Raw genomic sequence first — 25591 nt, forward strand, 5'->3', positions numbered from 1 at the left:
CTCCGATCTTATGGAGAACTTCAATTATCTTTTCGTGCTTTACGTTATCGAATGCTTTTGCGTAGTCTATAAAGCATATGTACACGTCTTTGTTCATATCTCTGCAGCGCTGGATGAGTACCTGTAGACTAAAAAGTGCTTCTCTTGTCCCAAGAGAATTATAAAAACGCAAACTGCGAATCTCCAATGTTATCCTCGAATTTTTTGCTTATTCTGTTGTAAATAACCTTAGTGTATGCCTTCGAAATGTGGTTAATTAGACTTATCATCCGATGTTGATCACAAGACTTTGCTTTATGCTTTATCTTATAAAGATAAAGATCAAAAAACTTATAGTAATTATGCCAATATTACATGTCTGTGTTTATTAATATGAGAAATTGATTAGGCAGACAAAGTAAAAACTCACAAATTGGTATTTTCCTTATCTTGTTCTTTTTCGGATCTTGCCAAATTTTTCTTTAAAATATGTTTTTCGTAATTTTCTTGTTTCAAATTGCCATTTTTATTCATAAAACAAATATCGCATTGATCTTTGCCAGGCTGAAACAAAGAAATTTTCATTTGGTTTGCCACGTTCTTAAATAGTTTTAGGAAAAGTACTTTATGATTTTTCTCTTTGCACCGTTTCTCTTTCGAGAAACAGTGCAAAGAGACTGTGCTTAAATCTTGTACACATCAACAAATGACTGAAACATTTGTTGCAGATACAATATATCTGTAGTTTTTCGACAATAGTATAATGGAAGTTTATTTAGCTCAGTTAAAAATAATTTAAAAAATTTGTGTCCTCAAAAAAAATATCCTTGCGCTTTGGTCTCAAAGCAACTTCTAAGTCTGTACTGGAACTCATAACTTCTTCTGTCCTTATAGCCCAAGATCTCACAGAGCATTCCTCCAAAGATAATGTATTTAAGTACATTGTCCTGCATACAGGCATATACATATTATTTACTACCAAGTTATAGTGTAATTTAATAGATTGTCTAGATTCTGTCTCAATAGGCAATCTTTTTTCGTCTATACTGAGAGTATTGGCTACAAAAGTCCTGCGCTGGTCCCAATTCATTTGTGACCAAAATTTGGAAAAAATTTTCTCTGTGTTTTGTTTAGAAATCTCAGAACATTTTTTGCTTAACTTTTTTTTGCAAGTACAACGAGGTTTTATGTCCTTTTTTTCTCTATGTGCATCATAAAATGTGTTTGTTTGGTTTCTGGGTTTCCTTAATCCTAAATATTTATGTTCGTTCATTCTGAACTGCTTATTTATATGTCTGTTGTTTTGTCCTTTGACCATTTTCCTTTTATGATTTCTGTCGTTATCACTGGAGTCATTGGCTGCTTTATTACTAGAATCCGAGTTAGAATCTTTTTCAGGCTGGTAATCTTCTGAATTGTCAATTGCGCTAGTAGTTGCTTCTGTAATTTCAAGTGCTTCTGGCCCCTCAACATATCATCATCATCATCAATGGCGCTACAACGAGTCTTTGCCGCGTTTACTATTGCCTTCCATGTTTGTCGATCCTGTGCCAGTAATTCCCATTGTCGCACTCCCATTTTCTCTAGATCTTCTTTGACTGCATCCCTCAACATATGTGTTTTTATATTTTCAGTAGAAACTTACGGTTTCTCCAAATAATATATCCGTTATCATAACTAAAAGAATCAATTTGTTGGTGCCACATTTACGACGTTATAAATAAATCATGTAATTATAAATTGTGTGTAAAAGTATAATATTAAAATAACATGACAACACTTTTCTAAATTAGGTTGATAATACTTACTTGTAAAATATTATAAGTCTTAAGTCAATATATAGCGACAAATAAGTTAGAAAAGCAATTATCAGAATGCACAGAATCGAGGTGTTTACTTTAGCATGGTTCCGGGGTACTGCATCATCAAAATTAAAGCCTTCCGGAAATTTCCCAGCTTTAACCACTGGATGCACTCCACTTACGCAAATTTGTTAGTTACGAGGTCCTGCCTTTCCGCCGTCGATTTTTGCTAAAAATATATTTTTTTTAATAGATACTTACTTTTTGATTTATCTGTAAAAAACCGCCTGGAAACGTGATTTTTATTTTGAAAAATGAACATTTTCACTCACTACTAAATAAAAAAAGTATTAACTAAGTAAGAAATCTCTATAAAATAAAAGATGATATGAATTAGTCAGAGAAGGGTGTCTTTCACCACCCAAGTAAAATCAACTCTGAGCTCGAGTCCAAAACTGAAGTAGGGAGTAAGAGGAATCTAAATCCAAATTATCAAGCACATCCGCCATGACAAGAAAAATTACTCTACAAGTCGGTAATTTACTGGATTAACCACTCAAAACAACTGTCATTTACCTGGCGTGGTCAGTTTCGCACAAAGAGTACAGCTTGTCAAATTTAAGGTGATACTTGACAAATTTGTCCACTTGCGTAGAAAATTAAGTGAGAACGCATTCGGAGGAAAAGATATACATAATGCGCTCGGTCTCTTCGCCTCGTTGGTACACTCCATACTTCAAGTTTACAGAGAGTGATCTTATTTATTAATGAAACTTCTATGATATGTCTATATTGTTTGTTATTTTGACGTTTCAATTTTTCCTTCGAAAATTTTTCTCAAAATACAAAATATTTTGTTTTTGTTACTTGGTAAAAAAATTCTTCTAATAATTATATTTTATTTGACTCATTCATATTGACCATTCAGTCGTTTACTACAACCAATCATGTTGAAGCGGCAGTTTTTTCGAACACTTCTATAAATGTCTCGTTCTGTAATTTTATAAGAGGAATATTGGCCGAGATGAAAGCTTTACATTTGCGTTACAGTAAACTGTATAAGAATAAAAGAACAGTAGTTAATCTTATACCTGGAACATACCGACGAAACATTTATTACCTAATTTTTATACCAGAGTTGTAATATTTTATATTATAGTTTTATTTTAAGTTTTATTTCTGGCTTTGTAAATGTTTATTAGATTATATAATTCTGCTTTTATCATTTCATCTGAAAAGGAAATGTTCTTTTGTCTTAACCATTCCTTCATTTCGTCTTTTCTTGGACTTGGACTTGGTATGATGCATTGTCTATAACCAATACACTAGGGGCTGGTATATTAGGAATAAATAATCTCCAGACTTCGTACCAGATTTAAATGACAAACATGCATTTTTTTATGCACCCCATTTGGCCGCCGGCGTGAACAATAATCAGCCTTTGCCCTTTGGACATTGGCTTGTGCAAACCTTCGGTGGTATTGTCTCCCCAGTATCTGTCCTGGGTATGAGAGGAATGAATATAAGTTTCATCCATGTAAATTATGGGCCGATTTTTTTCCCTATATTGTTTAATATTTCTGAGAAACTTCCTCCGGAGCACTTGTATATCGGATTTTTCCATTAGGATTTTCCTGTTATTCTTCGCTTTCTTCCATCGAAATCCCATATCTCTCACTTTTCTCAAAGTTTCATGCGACCCTGTATAAATATTGTCTTCACAATTTTTTTTTTGTTATATGTCGCAATGTAGGAACTCGTTTTTCCGTGACATAATAATTTATTATTATACGCCGAAGAAACCTTTATCAAAATCGCCCAAGTTGGAGTTTGGGGCAGATCTCATTCTTTTGTTAGGCGTCGAAAATGATGTAGAAGCACCTTCTTCTATATTTTTCATTTCACGAGAGATCCGTTTTATAGTGGCTATACTTACTCCCGTTGCTAAGGAAGCACGCTCTTGAACTTTTTTAAAATCTTTAACATACGGATTTTGCATCGCTTCTCTCTGCATAAAAATAGTTACATTTGCTATTACCTCTCCCGTTTCTCCAGACAAGACTTTGCCTTCTAATTTTGAATGAAAATCCATGTTTATAATTTAAAATACTTAACAATAATTATTTAAAAAGTCAAATCTATTGTAATAAGATATTTCTTCAACACACAGTAACTTTAAACATAAGTAAATTAAAAAAAAACTTTGTCGCATACTATACAGTACCTTGCACTTCGAAGGGCCAAGAAATAATAAGGACGAATTGTGTTGTGGTCGAATGCGCGTCGTGGGTGGAGACTAATTTCAAATCGGCCAAGTATCACGTTAAATTTGACAAGCAATACTTGTTTTGCTTACTTTCCTGAACTAATAACCTGTTACGTAGATGAGAAGACCTTTAAAAACAAATTTATTTAGACATATACTGAAACATGATATTTTATGGCAAGGAGATAAAAGCTTAACTTCCATCCATAAACATTTTAAGTGAAGTAAGTGAAAGATAAACGTTAATATTGCAAATTAAGGTAAATTAAATAATTAAACATAACTTAACATAAATAATTAAAGATAATATAACCTTCATCAGTATGAGTAGGACCGCTTCGAGTATTTAGTTAATGTTAAATTTATATACCATGAAATCCAGAGCTACTTATTAATTTCTACATTCCTGGCATGTACATATCAACCTTAATCTGGGATAAGCTATGTGACAGGCCTACTGTAGAACGAAACAACACTCAATAAATGTATGCAAATTTTGTAATCTGACTAAATCGTATTCGTCAAATGTAAACAGCAATCAAAATTAAACTCGTATCTTTGTTTACTGATAATTATTTTGAAACTGCAAATCTGACAGTAAACGTGCGTCAGGTTCATATTGATACAATAATGGTTCAGTCAACCGCAAACGAATTTTTAAAATATCCTTGATATAGTGACATTGATATGAGTTTTCCATCATGTGACAAAGATTTAAGTGTTAAAAAAGAAATATAAAATTAGGGTACACGAATTTTACCTCTTAATGCGATCAATAAATTACGTTTCAGTCTAACATCTCCTGACAATCAGGCGAAAATCTTTATCTTCTTCTTCTTCAGTGCCTTATCCGGTCCGGATGTTGGCGATCATCAAGGCTATCATGGTTTTGTTGACTGCTCTGCGAAACAGCTCCGCTGAGGTCATCCCAAACCATTGTCGGAGATTTTTCAACCACGAGATACGACGGCGTCCCGGTCCTCTTCTGCCAAATACTTTACCCTGCATAACAAAATCTTTATCACCATCAAAAAAATATTCCCCAAAATTCTTCTAAAGGTGGGTACACATATGCGAGCCGAACTGTTTGCGAACTGCTCGTGAGCTGTTCGCGAAGAGTTCGTTGAAAATATGTTTATGTTCAGGCTATTCAATACCCTAAGTATCTAATAACAAACCGAGAATTAATTTACTTCGTTATTCTAATCATTTCGGTATTTTGTTTACATTATCTGTTATTAATTTCTCTCGTTACTTTTGAATAAGCCGCGCTCGTTCAACAATTTTGTTTAACCGAATGATCTCATCGCACACTTAGCAGAAACAATTTATAGTCTCGAACACCGTCCAAATTTAACTGCGAACATTCTTTGTGTTCGTCCCAAAAACCGACAGGCTGTGGTTCCTGACGAGCAACAAACGAACAGCTCGCAAGCGGTTCGTCCCGTCGTACAAATTAACGAATATAGCGTTCACAAACGGTTTGCTAACAGTTCTGCTCGCATATGTGTACCCGCCTTAAGAATTCGTTTTCTAGGTACCTGGTATTCGATAAATATAAATGTATTATGTCAGCTTCTTTTTCTTAGAGTGCCATATCCCTACGGAACGTCGGCGACTACCATGCTTATAATATTGTTATACTGATCTCGGTCTTGCGCTACGTGTAGCAATTGGTCTGCTGTCAAACCTGTCCACTGCCGCAAATTCCTCAACCAAGAGAGTTTCTTCCGTCCTATCCATTTCTTTCCTTCGATTTTACCGTTGAGAATTAGCCGAAGGAACTCATATCTTAGTCCTCTGATTATATGTCCAAGATATTCTAGTTTACGCCTCTTAATAATATTTATTAGAGTTCGTTGATGTCCCATTCTTCGAAGAACTTCTTCGTTTCTGGTTCTGCTAGTCCATGGAATTTTTAGTATCCTTCGATACAACCACATCTCAAACGCCTCGATTTTATTCATGATATCGGCGTTTAAAGTCCAAGTTTCACATCCATACAAAAGTACAGACCACACGTAACATCTTGTAAACTTTTCACGGATTTCCAAATTTAATGAGTTATTGGATAATAGAGGCTTGCATTTTTAAAATGAGTTTCTTGTCTGTTCAATTCTACATCGAATTTCGAAGGATGGATCCAGATTTTGGGTAATCCAACATCCAAGGTATTTGAATCTCTGAACTCTCTGCAGCGGTTGTTGGTTTAATATCAGTTGGGTTGCGCCGATATCCACTTTACTGGTCACCATGTATTTAGTTTTATCGGTATTTACCGACAGTCCCCAATTTGTGCATTCCATGTCAACTCTATTGATTAGCTCCTGCAGATCGTCGATGTTTTCAGCTAGAATCACAGTATCGTCGGCGTACCGTATATTGTTAATTATTTCTCCTCCTATGATAATTCCTTTTTGATCTTTTAAAGCTTCCCTAAATAGATTTTCAGAATATACGTTAGAGAGGGTGGGAGACAGTACACAGCCCTGTCTTACGCCTCGTTGAATACTGATTGGCTTTGATTCTCTGTTGTTGGTATTAATAATGGCTGTTTGGTTCCAGTAAAGTTTGGCAATAAGTTTGATGTCTTCCTCATCTAGTTGGATGCTCTGCAAGGCGGTAATTAGTCTGGTATGCTGAACGCGATCAAATGCCTTTTCAAAATCAATGAAGCACATATATACGGGTTTTCTTACCTCCCAACATCGTTGAAGGAGTGTTTGCATAAAAAATAGTGCTTCTCTAGTTCCAAGGCATCTCCGGAACCCGAACTGCTCTTGACTAATTATTTCTTCGCACTTGTTGTTAATTCGGTTTAGAAGAATATGCAACAGTATTTTAACGGCATGGCTCATTAAACTAATGAGTCTACAATCGCTACATTTCTTAACGTTTGGTTTCTTAGGTAGAGGAATAAAGATCGATTTTAACCAGTCCGATGGAATTTCACTGGTATCATATATTTGATTGAAAAGTACAGTGAGTTCTTTTATATTGTCATTTGAGAGTAATTTTAGTGTATATTTGATCTGGTACACTGGCTTTGTTGTTTTTGGCTTGGTGTATGGCTTTTTCCACTTCAGATTTTAAGATCGATGGTCCTGTATTTGCACTTAAGTTAGGTAGTGATCCTCGATCATCCTTAAATAATGCTTTAATGTAGTTTTCCCATTCCTCCATTACTTCGTCTTCTAGGGATAGTGCATGACCTTCATTATTCGTTAATGTTATGGGTATATTTCTTTTGTGTACTGTAACTTCTTTTATTTTCTTATGTTTGTTAAATTCTTCATGTTTTCGTTGCAATTCTTCTAGTTCCTCACATTTTGCTCGCATCCATAACTCTTTGGCTTCCCTGATTTTTCTTCGAATCAGATTATGCTTTCGTTTATACTCTGAGTTATTTCTATTTTTAAGCTGTCTTCTTTCGTCCATCATTTCGATTATTTCATCTTTCATCTACGCTTGCTTTTTATAATGGGTAACAGTTCCACTTTGCGTTGTTGTATCGATGATACCAGTCTTTATGTTATCCCATCTTTCTTCGACTGTTGGTACATTGTATACTTGTGTGATGTTGTCTCGAATTTTTTCGTTCAATGTCTGCTTAAAGTGATGTTTGATGTTTGATTATGTCAGCAGTGTTGTGTATATTTTTTTATGAATATTATTCTTTTTTTCTTAAAAAATCAATAGTAAAGGGTGTTTTTTAGATGTATAAAAATTTGTAATTGAATAAAACACAGATGATTTTTATAAATTGTCATTAAATGGACTTTATTAGAAAGATAATCTTTTGGTATTATAATTTAAATATAACTTCTGGCATATGACCGTCATGGCTAGCTCTGACGTAGCCCAATCTGTAGACCAATTGTTGATCACTTTTTCCAATATTTGTCGCCGTATATCGGTAATAACGCGGCGAATGATGTCCTTCAAGTGGTCAATTGTTTTATACTTTTCGGCGTAGGCTAGCTCCTTCACATATCTTCACATAAAATAGTCTAGCAGTATTAAATCGCATGATCTTGGAGGCCAATTCACAGTCCGAAACGTGACACTATTAGGTTATCAAACGTTTCCTTCAATAAATCAATTGTGGCACAAGCTGTGTGACACGTTGCGCCGTCTTATTGAAACGACAGCTTCTGCGTATCATGGTTGTTTAATTGGAGAATAAAAAAGGTAGTAATCACAGCTCTTTAGCGGTAACGATCAACTGTAACGTTTTGGCCAGCATCATTTTTAAAGAAGTACGGTCCAATGATTCCACCAGACCATAAAGCACACCAAACAGTCAGTGTTTCTAGATGTAATCGTTCTTAACATACATTTGAGGATTATCTTAACTTCAAATAAGGTAGATTAGTTTGTTAACGTAGCCATTCAACCAAAAGTGAACTTTATCGCTAAACAAATTTCGCTTATGAAAATCGCAATCAACGGCAATCTCTTTTTAGACCCTCTTATCGAATCTACGCTTCTACGTCTTGCTAGGGGATGCAAAACAACATGTTTCCGTAAAATCTTCCATAAAGTGGATGGACATGTATCCAACTGCTGTGCATGATGTCAGATAGACTGATTCGGGTCTTCCTGTATGCTACGCTCTAGAGCAGCAACAACGTCTTCTTTACGCACTGTACGATGTGTCTGTAAATCATCGAGCATAGAGACAAAACCAGGAATCTAATCGTTATGAAAAGAAGACCAAAATTCATAAAAGTGGCCTCTTAATATGGTGGACATATCCACAAATGCAAAGGCGCCAAATTGATATTTTACGACACTTTACAATAATCGTACAGTGGTGTAGGGATTCTAATTTATCTAATGAAATGAGTATAAAGTTTAACAATTTTAGTATAATGATTGTTTTAATGAGGAAAATATTTCATGTTTTTTTTTTATAAAGTCATAAAACAGTAGGTATTAAATTTTTTTCAGAATGTGTCTTAGACGAGAATTACTGTTAATTTTAGCAAAAAATAATCTTGATAAAAATTGCGATTGTTATAAAACACCTTAAAATCAAATAAAATTAAAATTTTTTAAACTCTGCTTCTTTTTCGTGATATATAAACCTACCCATTAGAGTATTGAAGTTAACATCTAATAACAGATCCATAATGAATTTGGAATTAGTGAAAAAATTGTCAAAAACACAGCAAAAAATATCAAAGAATGGAGAAAACTTGTACAAAGATTAGCTGGAGCATAATCAAGACAGAAGATGCACCGATCTAGCCAGTCAGCCATATTACATCATTATCCTAGAAACTCAATAACATAATACTCTAAAAGAAGGAATGGCCATTATCATCATCCAGCTTTCACTTATCACGTTCACTGCTGGACATAAGCCTCCCATAAATTCCTTAATCCTTTGCGAGTTTCTGTTCTTTGTTGCCAATTTTTAGTGATACGCCTGATGTCGCCAGCCCAACGTGTAGGTGGACTTCCTCTACTACGTTTGTCGGCTCAATTGAAATATAAAATCACAAAATAGTGTCGCTTGATTTTCAGTAAATAATGAAATTCGTTTAGTAATCATTACTTTGAATTTATAATGTTAACATTAAATAATATTGAATTTTATTCCTTACTTTAAGGAAATATTAAGTGAAATGATACCCCAGCTCTCCACATTGCTTAGAACAAATGTAAGTTGCCTACATTTGGTGCAACTCAACAACTGTAAATTATTATAATTTTTTTTTAAATATACTTTTTTAGAGTTAATACAGTTTTGTTTATACATTCGATAAAAATAAAATATGGAAAATTTTATAGATTTAGTATACTCAATTAGATTTAAATATTCTGTAACGAAATATTTTGCCTACCACGTAGGGTATAATTATAGGGGGTTTGAAAGTTGGGGACAGAAACTATTGGGGTGGAGATAGGGCAAGCAAAATAAACGATACTGTGCGAACGGCACTCAGGGTTTGTTTGAAGAGCTGGGTCGTGGATAAGTTGAATGGCAATGGGTCGGATTGAAGCAACTACAAAAAAATTTGAAACAATGGATACTTACATATATGTCCTTTACAAAAGGGCAAATAAAAACAAGAAAGACCTCTAGCTATTTGAAATAAGGACGCCTCTTTGAAGAATCCTAATCTTGCTGGATAAAGCAAAAAAGGCTCTTCTTTTCTAAAATAAAGAACACAAACAGGGGTTAGGAGATTTTTCTAAAATAAACAAAATGGTTTAGAGAGATAAATTAAACATTTATTGTGTCTCACCACAAACAGTTACAAAAATACAGATAATACATAAAGACTATATTAATAGTCACAAAAGTAAATATAAAAATAACAAAGAAAAACTTACATGTGTCCTATTCGTTTACAAGTGAGAATTGCAACAAAACTTATAAATGTTATTGGACTATTAACTGTGGCAAATAAAACCTTATTATAAGTAAAGAATTATCTTTTTAAATAATGAAAGCAATTATTTTTTTAAAAAAGTGTTCATCTTGACTTTAAAATTTAAACACAGAAAAAGTTACCTGAACCTGACTAAATCTCACTCTGCATGTCTGGGGTCGGGAACTGGATCCACTAAAACCTCTGGAGACAGATCTGGGATGATGACCAGGGACAAGAAGATGAGGGTGAAAGCGAGCATCGGCTGGAACAAAAACCTCGAAAACTGGTCTCCTTTAAAGACTGAAACAGGGACAGCACAACGGCAACATAAGGTCATCTTAAAAAACTGTTATAAAACTGCTCAATACTACACATTTAACGGCTACTGTCACTTTATACTACATTTCCATGACAAAAAAGCAAAATGAAAAGATTACGAATTTGAAAATAAATTCGGACTCCAACAAAACTAAACACGCTTTAATCAGCGGTCGGCTTTACCGAGAGTGAGAAATTATTTTTAAAATTTATTCGCACAATCTTGGTATAAACAAAACACTTACAACGGAAACGCAAAATATCCTAAAAGAGGCTTCGATCAAAGAATATCGAAAAAATACGCATCTTGTGAAATATAAACAAACTCTAAAAATGTATTTGTATCTACTCGGCGACGCTAAGAGGAATTTGAAAGATTTCAGTGTTTTAATACGTATGAAAGTAAAGAGAAATACACTAAAATTATTCTTTGATATTTTAACAAATACGAGGGGATTTCAATACATATCCAAAGAATTTTCAAATGCTACAATTTTAAGTAGATTTTACAATTTAACTTAATTTAAAATTGTTTCATTAAATTTATAATTATTAAAATGTGTTGAATTAATGCAGAAACTTAAATTTTTAACTTTACCGCAGAGACAATTTTGAAAAATAGCTTTTTTTGTAACTACACAATGTTGAACATTTTAAAATTATTTTTTTAATTCCAAACATATTTCGTTTATATTAATTTTCAATGTCAACAACAAAAATATTTTATTCTCGAGTAAAAATCACATTTTTTAAAACACATTATATACACCTAATTAAAGTTTGATATTTGATGGTATATGGTATAGATCAGTATATAAAATAAAACTGCTTTTACTATTTTCCTTACAATTTCATTATATTTTCTCGAGCTTAAGCGAAACGAAAAAAATAAATTGACGTGAAGTTGTTAAACGTCACTTTATGTTTAAATGAACTACCACTATAACAGTGGATTGCATAAAACATTTTGTATAAGAGTATAAAGTAATTGTTTATATATGAAAATAAAACCGTTGCTTTTACTATTTTCCTTGTAATTTCAGCATATTTTCCAAGTAATAGACCTCCCTAGGACTTTAAATAAATATCTCAACCAAAATTAGCCAAATTAATTCAGTCATTCTTGATTTATTACAAAAAAGGTATAAAAATATAAAATGACGTTTGTTAAAGGTCATTTTATGATATTTTATAATTACGTGTATCACATGTACTAAAACTATAGAAATGAAGTCGTATAAAACATTTTGAATTTACAACTAAAAAAAATAAGGGTCATTCATCGAGATAAAAAATATCATATCACCTAAGTTGAACCAACAAATATATTTTTACAAAATTTTATTGCAATAGACAAACGAAATTTTTATATATAAAGATATTTAATATAACGGTGAGTTTTAGATATGCTTGTGATGTAATAAATTACTTGCATAGGTTTTAATACAAAACTAAATAAACTGGAAAAAAATGATTATTTAAGTCAAGCATAAAAACTTATTTCGGAATGTCATTGTACTAACAAATGTATAATTTCACACACGAATGACATATCAATATTCTGTACTTGTTATGGTCTAGATATATTATTCATAAGCACGCGATTGGACACTTCCTGTTAGCGTATGGGCGGATTTTATGTTCTTAGTTAATCATTTTAAAAAAAAAATTCTTTTATTATGTGGCAACATTTAAAAAATATCATTTTTATGAATGAATTAAAATGTGAACAGATATAATAAAACAGTATACATTTTTATGTAGCTAGTCTATCTCCACCATTCCCTCCGTTAAAATATTTTAATTATGATATATTTTCTTTATTTTAGCACCACTGAGAAATATTCTGAAATTTTATATATATCTTTTCTCTCCGTATAATCTTTTACCTTAGCTTTGACTGTTTTGACTGTGCTAACAGTCTTACTATTTGTTTTACATATTTATTTGCCATTTGAGATTATTATTCTCATTAAGAATGTTTTGAATCTGTATTTCTATGTGCTACTCTTTTCGGTTGCCTAGGCAGATCTGGTTTCTTTATTTGTTTATTATGAATTTTTTGCAGTTCTTTAGCCACAATCTATCCACGATAATTTGCTAATTGGCTTTCTCCACAATGCAAAAGATTTTGGAATAACGTCCTTTGGTTTGGCACATTGATTATGTAATAATTTACTGCATATATTATAACCTAACGTGACTTTTGCCAATAGTTCGTTTTATGTTCTAATTATTGATAATTTTGGTGTTAATACTGGGATATCAGCTTATACTGACATAGACAAAAGATAGAAAAACTGTGAAAATATTAATAATAATAATTACCTACTTATTTGGTATTATAAAGTGGTCAAAAACGGAAATAGAAAGTCTTAAGTGGTAAGTAAGATAGCCGTATCAAGGGGGAAGAGGACTTGTGAATATAGGTGATCAGCTTGATAAACAGGCTATTAATTTAAAAACCACCTATTTTCTGGTGCAGGTTAAGACATCTACTTTACATCAAGCAATTTGTGCAGTAGATGACACAATGCCGCTTAAATTGAGGGAACAAGAAATGAGCACCAACCTCATAACTAAGCAAGAAAAGTGCGCACCTTATAGGCGACATCTCAATAAAATCAGCCAAGAATATCTCAAAAATACAGCGTCAAACTATTGGTTGACATCAGAAAAGATGTTTTCCGAGACAGAAGGTTTCCTACTTGCCATTCAGGATCAGGTTATTCCAACTAAAAATTTCCTAAAATATATTATCTAAGACCCCAACATCTTACGGGTGGCTACCAGGCATTTGTCGGAACCTATTGCAAAGAACGCCCTGACTCAGTAGGAAATGTTCTTCACCAAGAACTAACTAGCAAACTGAGACTTCTCTCAAACAACTGTACAACTGTACAACTGTACAACAACTGTAGAGAATTACCAGACAAAGAGAAGAAAAGAGGATACACAAATGAAAAAAAAAAACGAAACTACCTAAATGAGGAACTTAAATATATAGAAAACCTCAACAGAGAAAAATAATTTAAAGCATTATATAAAAAAGTTAACATCAATAGAAAAGAATTCAAGGCAACCACAAGACACTGCAGAAGTCAGAATGACAACTGGAATAGATAGATCTCCCAGTTGAGCTATAAAAAGGAGGTGGCCATGATACCATAATGGCATTACAGCAGCTTATAAAAGAAATATGGACACAGAAATCCCTTCATAATGATTGGAATATTAGAATACTTTGTACCTACACAAAAAAGGAGATATCTTTTAATGCTCTAACCACAGAGGATTAACGCTTCTAAATGCAGCGTATAAAATATTTTCCACAGTACTATGTCATCGCATGGCACATTATGCAGAACGGATAGTAGAAAAATACCAGGCTGGTTTCAGAGGTGGTAAATCGAGAAATTATCAGATTTCAACCCTAAAACAAATTTTAGAAAAAACACTGGAATGTGACATTGATACTCATTATATATTTATAGACTACAACGTAGTCTACGACGACAACAAATACTGGGCTGCGCCAGAGAGATCCTCTCTTCTGTATATTGTTCAATCTGTCTCTGGAAAAAGTAATACGTATGTCACAAATCACAACCACTGGTTCAATATATAATAAATCAGTGCATATCTTGGCCTATGCTCATGATATCAATATTGCTGGGAGAATGGAAAACGCTGTACGAGATGCGTATGTAGCATTAAAAGGATCAGCTACAAAAATAGGTTTAATAATAAACACCAGCAAAACGAAGTATATGAAAATAAGCACGCAACCACAAATACTACGACCACTTGTTATAGAAAACAACGTCAGCGAAGCAGTTAACGAATTTGTGTACCTGGGAGCGCTCCTTAACACTAAAAATAATACTTTCGCACTGCCAACAGATGTTATTTCGGGCTCAATCTCCTGATTAAATCCACAATTATATCGAGAAATACAAAAATACGCTCAGTCCTAACATATGGTTCAGAGACCTGGACGCTAACAAAAAATTATGAAAACATGTTATGAAAACATGGATATTCGGAAAGGAAAATACTAAGCCGAATCTATGGAGCAGTCGATAACAATGGACTGTGGAGAAGACGAAACAATTTCTACATTTATAGAATATACCAGCAATCTGATATCGTAAAACATATTAGGATAGGACGTCTGCGGTGGATAGGGCATGTAATGCAGATGGAACAAAATGACACACTTAGAAAAATGCTCCTTGATAAACCCATTGGTCAGAGAAGAAGATGATGACCCAAAACAAGGTTCCTTGATAACATCGAGAAAGACATGAGAAATATGAGAATGCGTACTTGGCAGAGAAAGGCAACGGATAGGGACTTCTGGAGAGACATTCTTGAGGAGGCTGGGACCTACGCAGGGTTTTAAAGCCAAAATGATGATAATTACATCGAAAAATTATTAGTACAGAGATCTGGAAGTAGAGATAAAGAGAGACAATACCTATTATTCTATATACTACTAGTGTTATTATGAAAAACCTCACAAAAAACATAAAACAGCTAGGATTAAGTGAATACCTATATAAGATCATGCAGAAAGCTGTACTACTCTCTCCAGATGTGTACGAAAACTTTTGAAAGATACTTTATCGTACCAAGTCAACCCTATATATATATATATATATATATATATATATATATATATATATATATATATATATATATATATATTTAAAGATTCTACAGTATTCACTGCCTTCCCTCGCTTAACCGTTTCCACTTCTCTCTGTTGTTCCATTCTCCATCGTTTAGGCCTCTCTTACTCATGGCATCGTCTACTTCGTTCCTCCAGGATATTCGGGATCGTCCTCTTTTCCTCCTTCCTATGGGGCTCCATTCGGTTATTCTCTTTATCCATCTGCTGTCGCTAGTTCTTCTTACATGTCCATACCACTTTAGTCTTTTTTGTTCTATATATGTTAGTATGTCTGTTTCTATTGATGTTCTTTGCTTTATTTCGTCATTACTTCTCCTAACCAAGTCAACCAGCACTCGATAATACGGAACGACTCCTATCACAGCTCAATCCTTTTGATACCGTAGGTATTTGGGATGAGTGAATGTTCCCCTTAGAGGGAGTATGAGCCGTATGACTAAATCTGGTATAGATTTCAGATAGTACCTCTTAAAGTGCTTTATATACGTTTATACTGTATAACCAATAGGGTAGGGTGCCCAGTGATTTATTATAGTTCTTCGGAAATTGTTTAAAATTGTATTAGTACTCACCTTGATGTTTAAGATAGATGAAATTCTGAGTTTTGGAAAAAATGATTTCTCAGAGACATAGACGACAGGTACAACACAAAGAACAATACAATTGTTATTGGATTTGGTGCGCAAGGACAAGAATTGAACACTTTACAAAAATTATTGTTTTAGAAAGTGTGCAATTGTTTAACTTCCTTGATTATGTTTTTAAAGCTGTTCTGGAAGATTTCTACATATCTATGGACTTTTATTTTCTCCCTCAATCCATATTTTCTATAGAAACTTTTATCAATCGTAAGATAAAATTTCTCGATACTTGTGGTATCATGACTTAACTTGTTAACAAAGTCAATAAGTGTGGTATAATAATACTTTCTATGAATTAGAAACATGAAATATAAATTATTTTTAAAATAACATAAATATCTCCCTAATATAAGTAATTTAAAATACACTTTTAATTTACATTTTAAAGCTATAACAAATTTATTAGAATGCTACACATTTGTTTTAATTCCAGATTAGGAAACTCAGCTAACCAAAGAATTGCTTTTGTATCACCTCAAAGTGATAATTACTACCTAAGAAGACCAAATCGTAAAACCGATTATAAGGTTTTTCACAAGATACCATCATCTTCCCTTCTTCTAACGAGTTACGATCCCTTTTACAGGTAGGTCAGTCAATTTCATTAAATAAAATAATTTATTTTTTAGTTGAAATTACATTCTTCTCTTTGCTAATGACTTAGCCCTACTCATTCCAAAATATCCAAACAGCAACAGAAGAGAACGCTCTGTATTTGACCAGGTACAGACACAGCTTGACTTAGTAGTTAAGTTGTGAAATTAGTAAAGAGTACCTCTAAACCTAACAAAAACAAAGTTAATGATATTTAGATACGTCGAAACCTTCGAAACCAAACAGAAAGATCACCTACATAAAGCTCAATAAAGAGTTACTTGAATTCGAGCACTGATATCAAATAACCCAAGCCCAAAACAGGTTTAGAAACAGAGCCAACCCTCTAAAAGTATTAAGTAGTAAATTTGGGTACACTTACCATGTTACTCTCCTTTACACTTATAAAACATACATCAGGCCAATAATCGAATACAAAGCCACATTCTTCCTAGCCATTAACAAAAGACTAATGAATTAAATCATGGCAACCGAGAAAAAAACGCCGACGAGAATTGTGGAAGAAAGACGTAAATGTTCATCACCATTGATCCACAAACTAGCACTATTCCCATCATCCAATAATCGGTTGAAAATTTTAAACAAAATACCCGTTCTACGAACTATCGAAAGTTCTAACAATAGAACAGAGGAGGTTTTTAAAACGACATGTTATCACCGAAGACATGTACTTACCAGGCACCCAAAAACCAAAGTTTGCTTTCTGCTAGCTAAACTTTTAAATTTAGTAGACAACCAACTTATTAACAAGTTATTTAACATTCTCGAATCAACCCCCACCTAATATATGACAGGTTACCACTTTTTTCTTGTCTTCTATGAGGGGGGGTGGTCTAAATGTTCTAAAGATATCTCGGTTCTAGAAGGTAGGCAGAACGCCTTCCAGGCTCGGTTATGCAGGATTCCTTCAAGGTAACCACGATGATATCCGAGACCGTACACAGGAGTTGCTCGGACACCATCACCGTCAATGTCAGAGACCTACGTGCTAAAAAAACATCCTCCTTAACTGTTAATTACCGGCAGGACCGCCCTGATTAAGACACCACGTCGGAATGGTATTTACCCAATCTCTCATTCACAGACAATTCTTCTCACGCATTATCGCACTTTCTTATTATGACTGAATCCTTCTCATTCTGCCTGATCTTCTTGCTTGCTCCTGGGCACCTTGCCTCCCTTCGGTTCGCCTTTCTTCTTGTTTTGTTCTCTTCACATATCTCTGAACTGCTCTCAATAGATCTGATGACCTAAGCATATCCTTCACAAGTTCCGTGACTGATTGTACTCTACTTCCTAGCCCTTTCTTAAGCAGGGTCCTTTAGTCTATCCATCTATCGCATAGCAATAGAGTGTCAGAGATAGTGCCCGATATTTCACAGTACACGCATTTGTCATTTTCCTCCTTTCCAAATTTGTAAAGGTATGACTTCTCATTTCGTTTCATTCCTCTTACCACACCACAATGGACCCCTCCCTTTTTTCTATTTCTGAACGTTCTGTTGCTATGTCTTTATTTAGTTTCTCGTATATTCTTTCTGTTTCCTTCGCTAGCACGTGCATCAAAATACACCTGGCGATAACTCCCAGCGTATCGGCAGAATTGTTCTGTATGCACATGCCACCTAAAAAGACCCCTATCTGCTGGAGTGAGCTGCTTTTTGTACGCTTTTGTTAAAACTGTAGTACCTCAGACAGGCGCAGCGTAGAGGACACTCGATTGCACAACAGAATAAAGGGCTCCTCCTGAGGGGATCCACTCTCTTTTCTGCACATTCGAATATTATTCAGTTCGTTTTTTTTTGTTCTTTGAGAACTATAGCCTTGGTTTTACCAGCAGCCAGTTCTAGGTTATGCATTTTCTTCCATTCCTCGACTTGGTCGCATGTATGCTGTGCACCGACGATACTCTCTCTCTCTCCCTCGCCACTACAAGCATAGCATGGTTGTCTGCAAATGCAAAAGGGGCTACACCCGCTCCATATTGTTGCTTACAATCTCGTCATATGCCAAGTTCCACAGCGTGGGTCCTAGCACCGACCCCCGCGGTACTCCAGTCGTCACGTCAGCTAGGACTTCTTTTTTTTACCACAATTTTTCTCTCTTACAGATACTCCAAGACCAAACTCATCAAGTAACTCGGACACCCCTCTCGTAACGCCTGTATTACCTCTTTCCATTTTAATTTGTTGACGTCAAACAACAGTAGGATCGCCCACCTCTGGTTAACCTTCAACCCTCGCAACGCCCGAAAATCTTATATTACCACATTCACCGTGCTCGTGACATTTCTGAAAGCGTACTGCCTAGGTGACAACCTGCAGTAGCCAAAAACGCTAATCCAAGAGCCGTTCCTATGGGCATATTTGTAGCAGAATCGCTCTCTGAGAAATAAATGTGATCTACGTACCTCATCCCATTCTAGCATCTTACTACACCAATTCACCATCAGAATACAACGATGGTTTAAAAATTCCCCAATTCAGACTTCCGTAATAAAAGAACAGCAGCAATTCCATAAAGAGACGAAAGCCTTAAGGTCGTTATAACGTGTCCAGTTAACTTGATTTTTTTTTAATTTGAGGTATCCACAAGTACTTTTTGATAAGTGGAAAACTACGAAATAGGAGAATGGTAAGACTCGAATTAAAAAGAAATGTCACCGTCTGTATGTTTATATCTGTTTCATAATACAGTGTGTTTCAAAAGGGTATGTCATAAATTAAAGCACGCATTCCGGGGACAAAAATAAATTGATTGAATCCAACTTACCTTAGTACAAAAGTGTACACAAAAAAAGTGACAGTCCTTTGAAGTTACAAAATAAAAATTGTTTTTTTTTGCATTATTTCCTAAACTACATTTTGTAATAAAAATGAACACGTTACTTTTTTGTTCTCAATGCATTTTTTATAAAAAAGAAACAACAAAATTTAAGCGCACAGAAAAATTTTAGGGGGATGTACAGCCCTAAATTCCCCCAAACTTTTGAGCACGTTCAAATCAAATGAATTTTGTGGCATCATCAGTTTAACACATTATTTTAAAAAAATTTTTGCTTCATCAGTTTTTTCAAAACATAGTTTTTATTGAATTACGGCCCTTTTTATTTAATCTTTAAACAATTATGTGCAACTAAATAAATGGCTTAAATGAATTATCAAGTACAAAAAATGTCTATAACCTCTATAAATATGATATTACAGTAAATGTTCAATACACATTCGGTATCGTTTTAATAAGGAATACCAAATGAGTCGAAAAATCATATTTTTCTGAAATTGATTTGCAGCTTCAATTATTCTAACCCTCAATTGTTGTTCGTCCTCTATTGGTACAGAATACACTTTCTCTTTCATAAACCCCCAAAAGCAAAAGTCCATGGGGTTAAGACCTGGACTTCTGGGTGACCAAGAAATAGGTGCGTCACGACCCCTTCCAATCTAACGACCAGGATACTGCCTGCAAAGGTATTCCTGGACTTTATTACTGTAATGCGGTGGAGCGCCATCAAGTAGAAACCACATATTTTGCCTTATTGCAATATTTACTTCTTCCAAAAAATCTTGTAAACCGTTTGCCAAGAACTGCAAATAATTATCAGCATTTAAATTGTTAGGAAGAAATACTGGGCCTATTAGATTGTTATCCACAATTCCTGCACAAACATTAACTATGAATTAAGTCCTTTGGTGATGTGTCGTTTTTTGGCGTGAGGATTTTCGTCGGCCCAAATGTGCTCGTTATGATGGTTTGTTATTCGATTTCTACTGAAATCTAACTTTCGACTTCAAACACCTCCAAACCCTTACGTGAGGAACATTTAGTTGAGCAGCTATTACCCTTGTACTTGTTCCAGGGATTTCTTCAATGATTTCCAAAATGTCTTTATCGGTTGCATCCATTATTGGACGGCCACTATTGCCAGCAACTTGTGGTTGGAATGTACCCATTTCCCGTAAACGACGATCAATGGTCAGAAATAATCGTCTATTGGGTATATTTCGATTGGGGTATTTTACTGCATAACGCCTTGCGGCTGCCGCACTATTTCATTGACATTCACTTACGATATTCCCGATAGTTTATTGAAATCATAATTTAATCTGATCTAACTTAACCAAAGTTGAGTACATATCTGCCATTTCCTGAAATGTGTAGGCGATTGTAATATCAAAATTTTTAATATTAATCTTATTCGCACAATAAATGATAGCTTCAAATTATTGACTATTATTAATGAAACTGTTTGTAATTATTGTATCCGTAGAAACTAATTGTAATTTTATGGCCAACTAGGAAAACACTAGTTTTTCGAAAAAGTGATAAGAGACAAAAAAGTTTTAAAAATAATGTGCCACATGATGCCACAAAATTCATTTGATTTAAACGTACTCAAAAGTTTGGGGAGATTAAGGGCTGCACACCCCCCTTAAAATTTTTCTGTGCGCTTAGATTTTGTTATTTCTTTTGTATGAAAAAGATAAAGTGTTCATTTTTATTACAAAATATCAAGTTGTTTAGGATGTAATGCAAAAAAAACATCTTTTATTTTGTAACTTCAAAGAGCTGTTACTTTTTTTGTATACACTTTTGTACTAAGGTAAGTTGGATTCAATTAATTTATTTTTGTCCCCAGAATGCGTGATTTAATTTATGAGATACCTTCTTGAAACACCCTGTATATTATAGAAATTTTATACGTATAATTTTAAACACATTGCAGTCCTCTGCTCTCCCGATTGGACGCTATCTTTCAACAACTTGGCCTCGGGACCGACAAGTCTCCTGGGACGGAAAGGTGTCGAGAACGCCTGGTGTGCATGATGTACGCTAATCCGACCAAATACGCACCCTACAGCAATCTGGTTTCGGCACAACTCAGCAGGTAATATTAAAAATTTATTTTAATACATTTTTTCAGATAAACTTCTTGCAAATTTACACCAAATTGATAAATATCTGTTCCCATGATAGGTGTTGGGAAAGACCTGAAAGACTGCCACTACACTGTAAATTGTTTGTTATATTTTTTAAAAGTTTATTTAATTAAATAACTGTCAGTAATGTATTCAGTTATATTTTTCATTTTTCTACACTGTTAATTAAAAATAATCTGCTGAATATTTATGTAGTAGCTCTGAGAAATTAATTTGGGAATATAAACAAAGCAGAGGAAGGCCCCAAATGAGATAGGCAGATGATATCAAAAAGCACGTGGGCTCTAGGTGGATGACTGTAGCGACAGACAGAAAAGAATGGAAAAGGATTGGGGAGGCCTATGTCCAAAGATGGACCGAAGAAGGCTAATTAGATAGATAGATAGAGAAATTAATTTTATTATTGATCACTTTTAACGAAGTTATTAGAAAATATGGAAAGCATAATAATAAGGGATAAGTTTCGATGCAATATTAAACTACACAATTTTAGTGACACTTTTTAGATATTATGAAACAAACCTAATTACCAAAATTAAAATAAAAGCAAAGGTATATTGTTTGTTGGTATGTAACATAAGATTTTATTTGTCTTTAGAAAAAGATAAAGCATATTTTAAAAAGATATACGATCTGTCGCGAAAGGTATCAATTTTATAAAAAATTGATTATATGTGGAATATAATTTTAATGATGACAACGTCTCACTTTTATATTTTAATGGTATATGTAAAAGTTAAATTTTTATAAAAATATCAAGTTGTTTTATCTTTTTAATAAATCCAGTTTTAAAATTGTTTTAGAGTAAAAATTACGTTAGCAAAATTGGAAAATATTTATTGATTTGAAATAATTAAAGTCTATACAAGATATAATACAAATATATATACATGATTATACCACGTTTTAAACCGCTCTGTTATTTTTCAATTTTTAAATGTAAAATACGGAACAAAAATTTGATATCCTTAAATACTATCAACAAACAATAGTGCAGTGTTAATGCCAATCGACTCAACCCGACGTAAGTAACAAAAAACCTTTATATAAGATAATACAATAGTAAATATAACCTATACAATTCGAATCAAGTTCAACCTACTGCTTTTATCAACTGGTTTTTTGGAACCGTTCGGAACTGATCGGTTCTTTGGCCGGTGACAGGACAGGACCTGCGGCAACGCGGGAAACAAAATAAAAATGACTTCAATTAACAACATGACTACTTCTACTTAAAATACACCAAAAAATACTTATTCCAATGTAGTAAATACGTTCAAACACCCAACAGAGGACCAAGCAGTAGTACTCTCCAGTATCGAAGGCATCAAAATCCACAATTACATCGTAGCAATTGGAGCACTGGTTGGTCCACGTAACGTCTTGTTTGCATCTAGAATTCCAAATAACAGAATATGTATCTACCTCTCTACCAAAAACATAGTCGATATGCTTCTTCATTCCTACAAATATATTAATATAAATGAGTCAGAAATAGAGATAAGAAGATTAATCACACCAGCACAACGACTTGTAATTTCTAACGCATGTCCTTCAATTCCAAACAATATCATTGAAGCAGAATTAGAAAAATTAGGCATCACTGCAGTTTCCAAGATGACTTTCCTAAGAGTGGGTATGGCAGAAACCGAATATAGCCACGTCCTAAGCTTCAGACGGCAAGTATTTATTTCGCCCTTGGATAATACCTCCATTCCTGACTCCTTCAATATATTCCACAATAAAACTTATCGTTTATTCCTCTCTATTGATGGACTAAACTGCTCTAAGTGCAAGACTATTGGACATAACGATACTGAGTGTCCCATCATAACAACTGCCAACTCCTCAACCGTACCCTTAGAAACCTCTCCAAATACGACACCTGAAATAGATGATAGAGATCCTGAAACACAACAAAACATGGAATCGAACGCCAGCATAACTGAAACTATAGAAAACGCAAGTCAACCCTCCTTGCCAAAAGAAACAATATCATCAAATCTAAATAATATTAATAATCCTGCTGAAACTGTAACTCTGCAGCCTTCAGTTAATATTAATAAACAACTTACTCAAGTATCTACTCAAGTTAAAAGACAAATCTCATCCTCACCTGACATCGACCAAAATAACCCAGAAACGGACTCACAAATCTTTACTCCTCCTATCACACATAAACTAAATAAACCTAGAAAACAAACTAAAACCTCTAACGACGACGTTATTTGTTCTCTAGAATTGATAAAAGACAAAATTGAAAACCGATCACCCCCATTCATATTAAATTTTAATGAAATATGCGACTTTCTAGTTAATACTCTTCATGCTAAACATCCTGAAACTATCTCAAAGAACTACTCAAATGAACCTTCCGAATTAACCAATATCCTTAACTTTATTCATTGTTACTCTCACAACTCTAAATTAAAAAACAAGATTACCAGATTAAAGAAAAAACTTAACCCCACTTACACATCTTCAACGGAAGAGACCGAAAAATCCAATGGATAAATCACTAATCCTTCAATGGAACCCAAATGGGTATTTCGCTCACCTCGAATCACCCAAACTATTAATTCAAAAATATTCTCCACTAATACTGTGTATACAAGAAACTCACTTCAAAGAGAATCCTATAATAAACCTAAAAAATTATACTCCTGAACCTGAACAAATTAAAAGATGTCATAGAGATTGTCGGCACCACCTTACCACTCCCACTCAAACGTTGTGAACAAGTGATAATAACTCGACTACGATTAGGACATACTATACCAACCCATATTTACTTAATAAATAAAGAAGCTATCCCTTTCTGCCACAACTGCAAGACACAAATCACTGTGAAACATATTCTGTTAGAATGCAAAACATACACCCAAGAAAGAAGAAAAATAACCTCTCTACCAACATGAAGGATCTACTAAGCTGCCAGTTCAATGAAGTGCTGAAATATTTGAAAGACATTAAATTTTACAATATTTAATAGAATATATTTAAGTTATATATACATTGTAAGAAATTGAATACTTGTAATTTGTGTTTGTACCCCCTGCTAATAACTCTTAGCAGTTGATGCAGGGTCATTTTTGTTTAAATAAAAAAAATATATATATATATACAGTGTGTAAATTTTAAATCTTACAATAGGCTATATCTCACGAACAAAATCTGATATCGAAAAATACTTGAAACCGTTTCTAGGATAGTAAGGAAGAACTAAAATGACATGAAAGAGAACTGAGCCCATCATCCCCCTAGGTTCCAGCCACCACAACCAAAAAAGTTTAAATTGACAACCCCTACTTGTGATACATTATTGAAAATACTATAAAAAATGCTATCCAATGGTATAAATAATAATTATACAGCGTTAAGCAATAATTGTGAAACTTTGGATTAAATGAAAAATTTAATGAGGTTTTTGTTAAACTACAAATTTGTTAAAAATGTCAATTAAGTAAATGTTCAAAGTGGGTTTTGTTGATTTATACACAATAATACAGCCTATTTTCAAATTCTACACGAACTTTGGCAAATGTAATGTTCTAGTAATAGCGCGACATGCTTGCGTAATTCTTTCTCGCAATTCCTAAAGTGACGCAAGTTGATTTTTATAATCAACTAACTTGAGGTAACCCCATAGAAAAAAGTCAGGTGGCGGTAAGTCTGGTGACCTCGGTGGACACTCAATAGGACCTCTCCTTCCAATCCATTTGTTCGGATAATTAGTACCAAACCAGTGCCTAACTGGAGGAGCTGCTCCATCTTGTTGGAGTGCAGCAAATCTTCATCTAGAGCTAGGTTGCCTTGATCGTCCCTTTGGTTCTCTAATTCATGCACAATTAAAGCTTCGATGGTGTTTTTCAGTATATCGAGATAAATGTCTCCATCTTAATTACCTGATATGAACAAGGGGCCAATTATAGCATCGCCTAATATTCC

The 25591-nt window shown here is 33.9% G+C and overlaps 1 protein-coding gene and 1 long non-coding RNA gene across 4 annotated transcripts in view; one reads left to right on the forward strand and one right to left on the reverse strand.

The window, feature by feature from the left end:
- The window catches only part of Osi24 (Protein), a 146715-nt gene that overhangs the window by 64923 nt on the left and 56201 nt on the right, over positions 1–25591 (forward strand). For all 3 annotated transcript variants that reach the window (XM_072535518.1, XM_072535517.1, XM_072535519.1), the window contains exons 4-5: positions 16522–16674; positions 21430–21591. In XM_072535518.1, coding sequence (XP_072391619.1) covers positions 16522–16674; positions 21430–21591 — 315 coding nt within the window. The remainder of the gene's footprint in view (positions 1–16521; positions 16675–21429; positions 21592–25591) is intronic.
- LOC140443972 (uncharacterized) lies at positions 499–4591 on the reverse strand. Its single transcript, XR_011951289.1, has 3 exons — positions 4418–4591; positions 1788–2010; positions 499–543 (listed from the first exon to the last, which is right to left on the reverse strand). It is a non-coding gene; the product is annotated as an uncharacterized lncRNA (long non-coding RNA).

The sequence above is a fragment of the Diabrotica undecimpunctata genome, chromosome 6 (assembly GCF_040954645.1).
Source record: "Diabrotica undecimpunctata isolate CICGRU chromosome 6, icDiaUnde3, whole genome shotgun sequence".
NCBI lineage: Eukaryota > Metazoa > Arthropoda > Insecta > Coleoptera > Chrysomelidae > Diabrotica > Diabrotica undecimpunctata.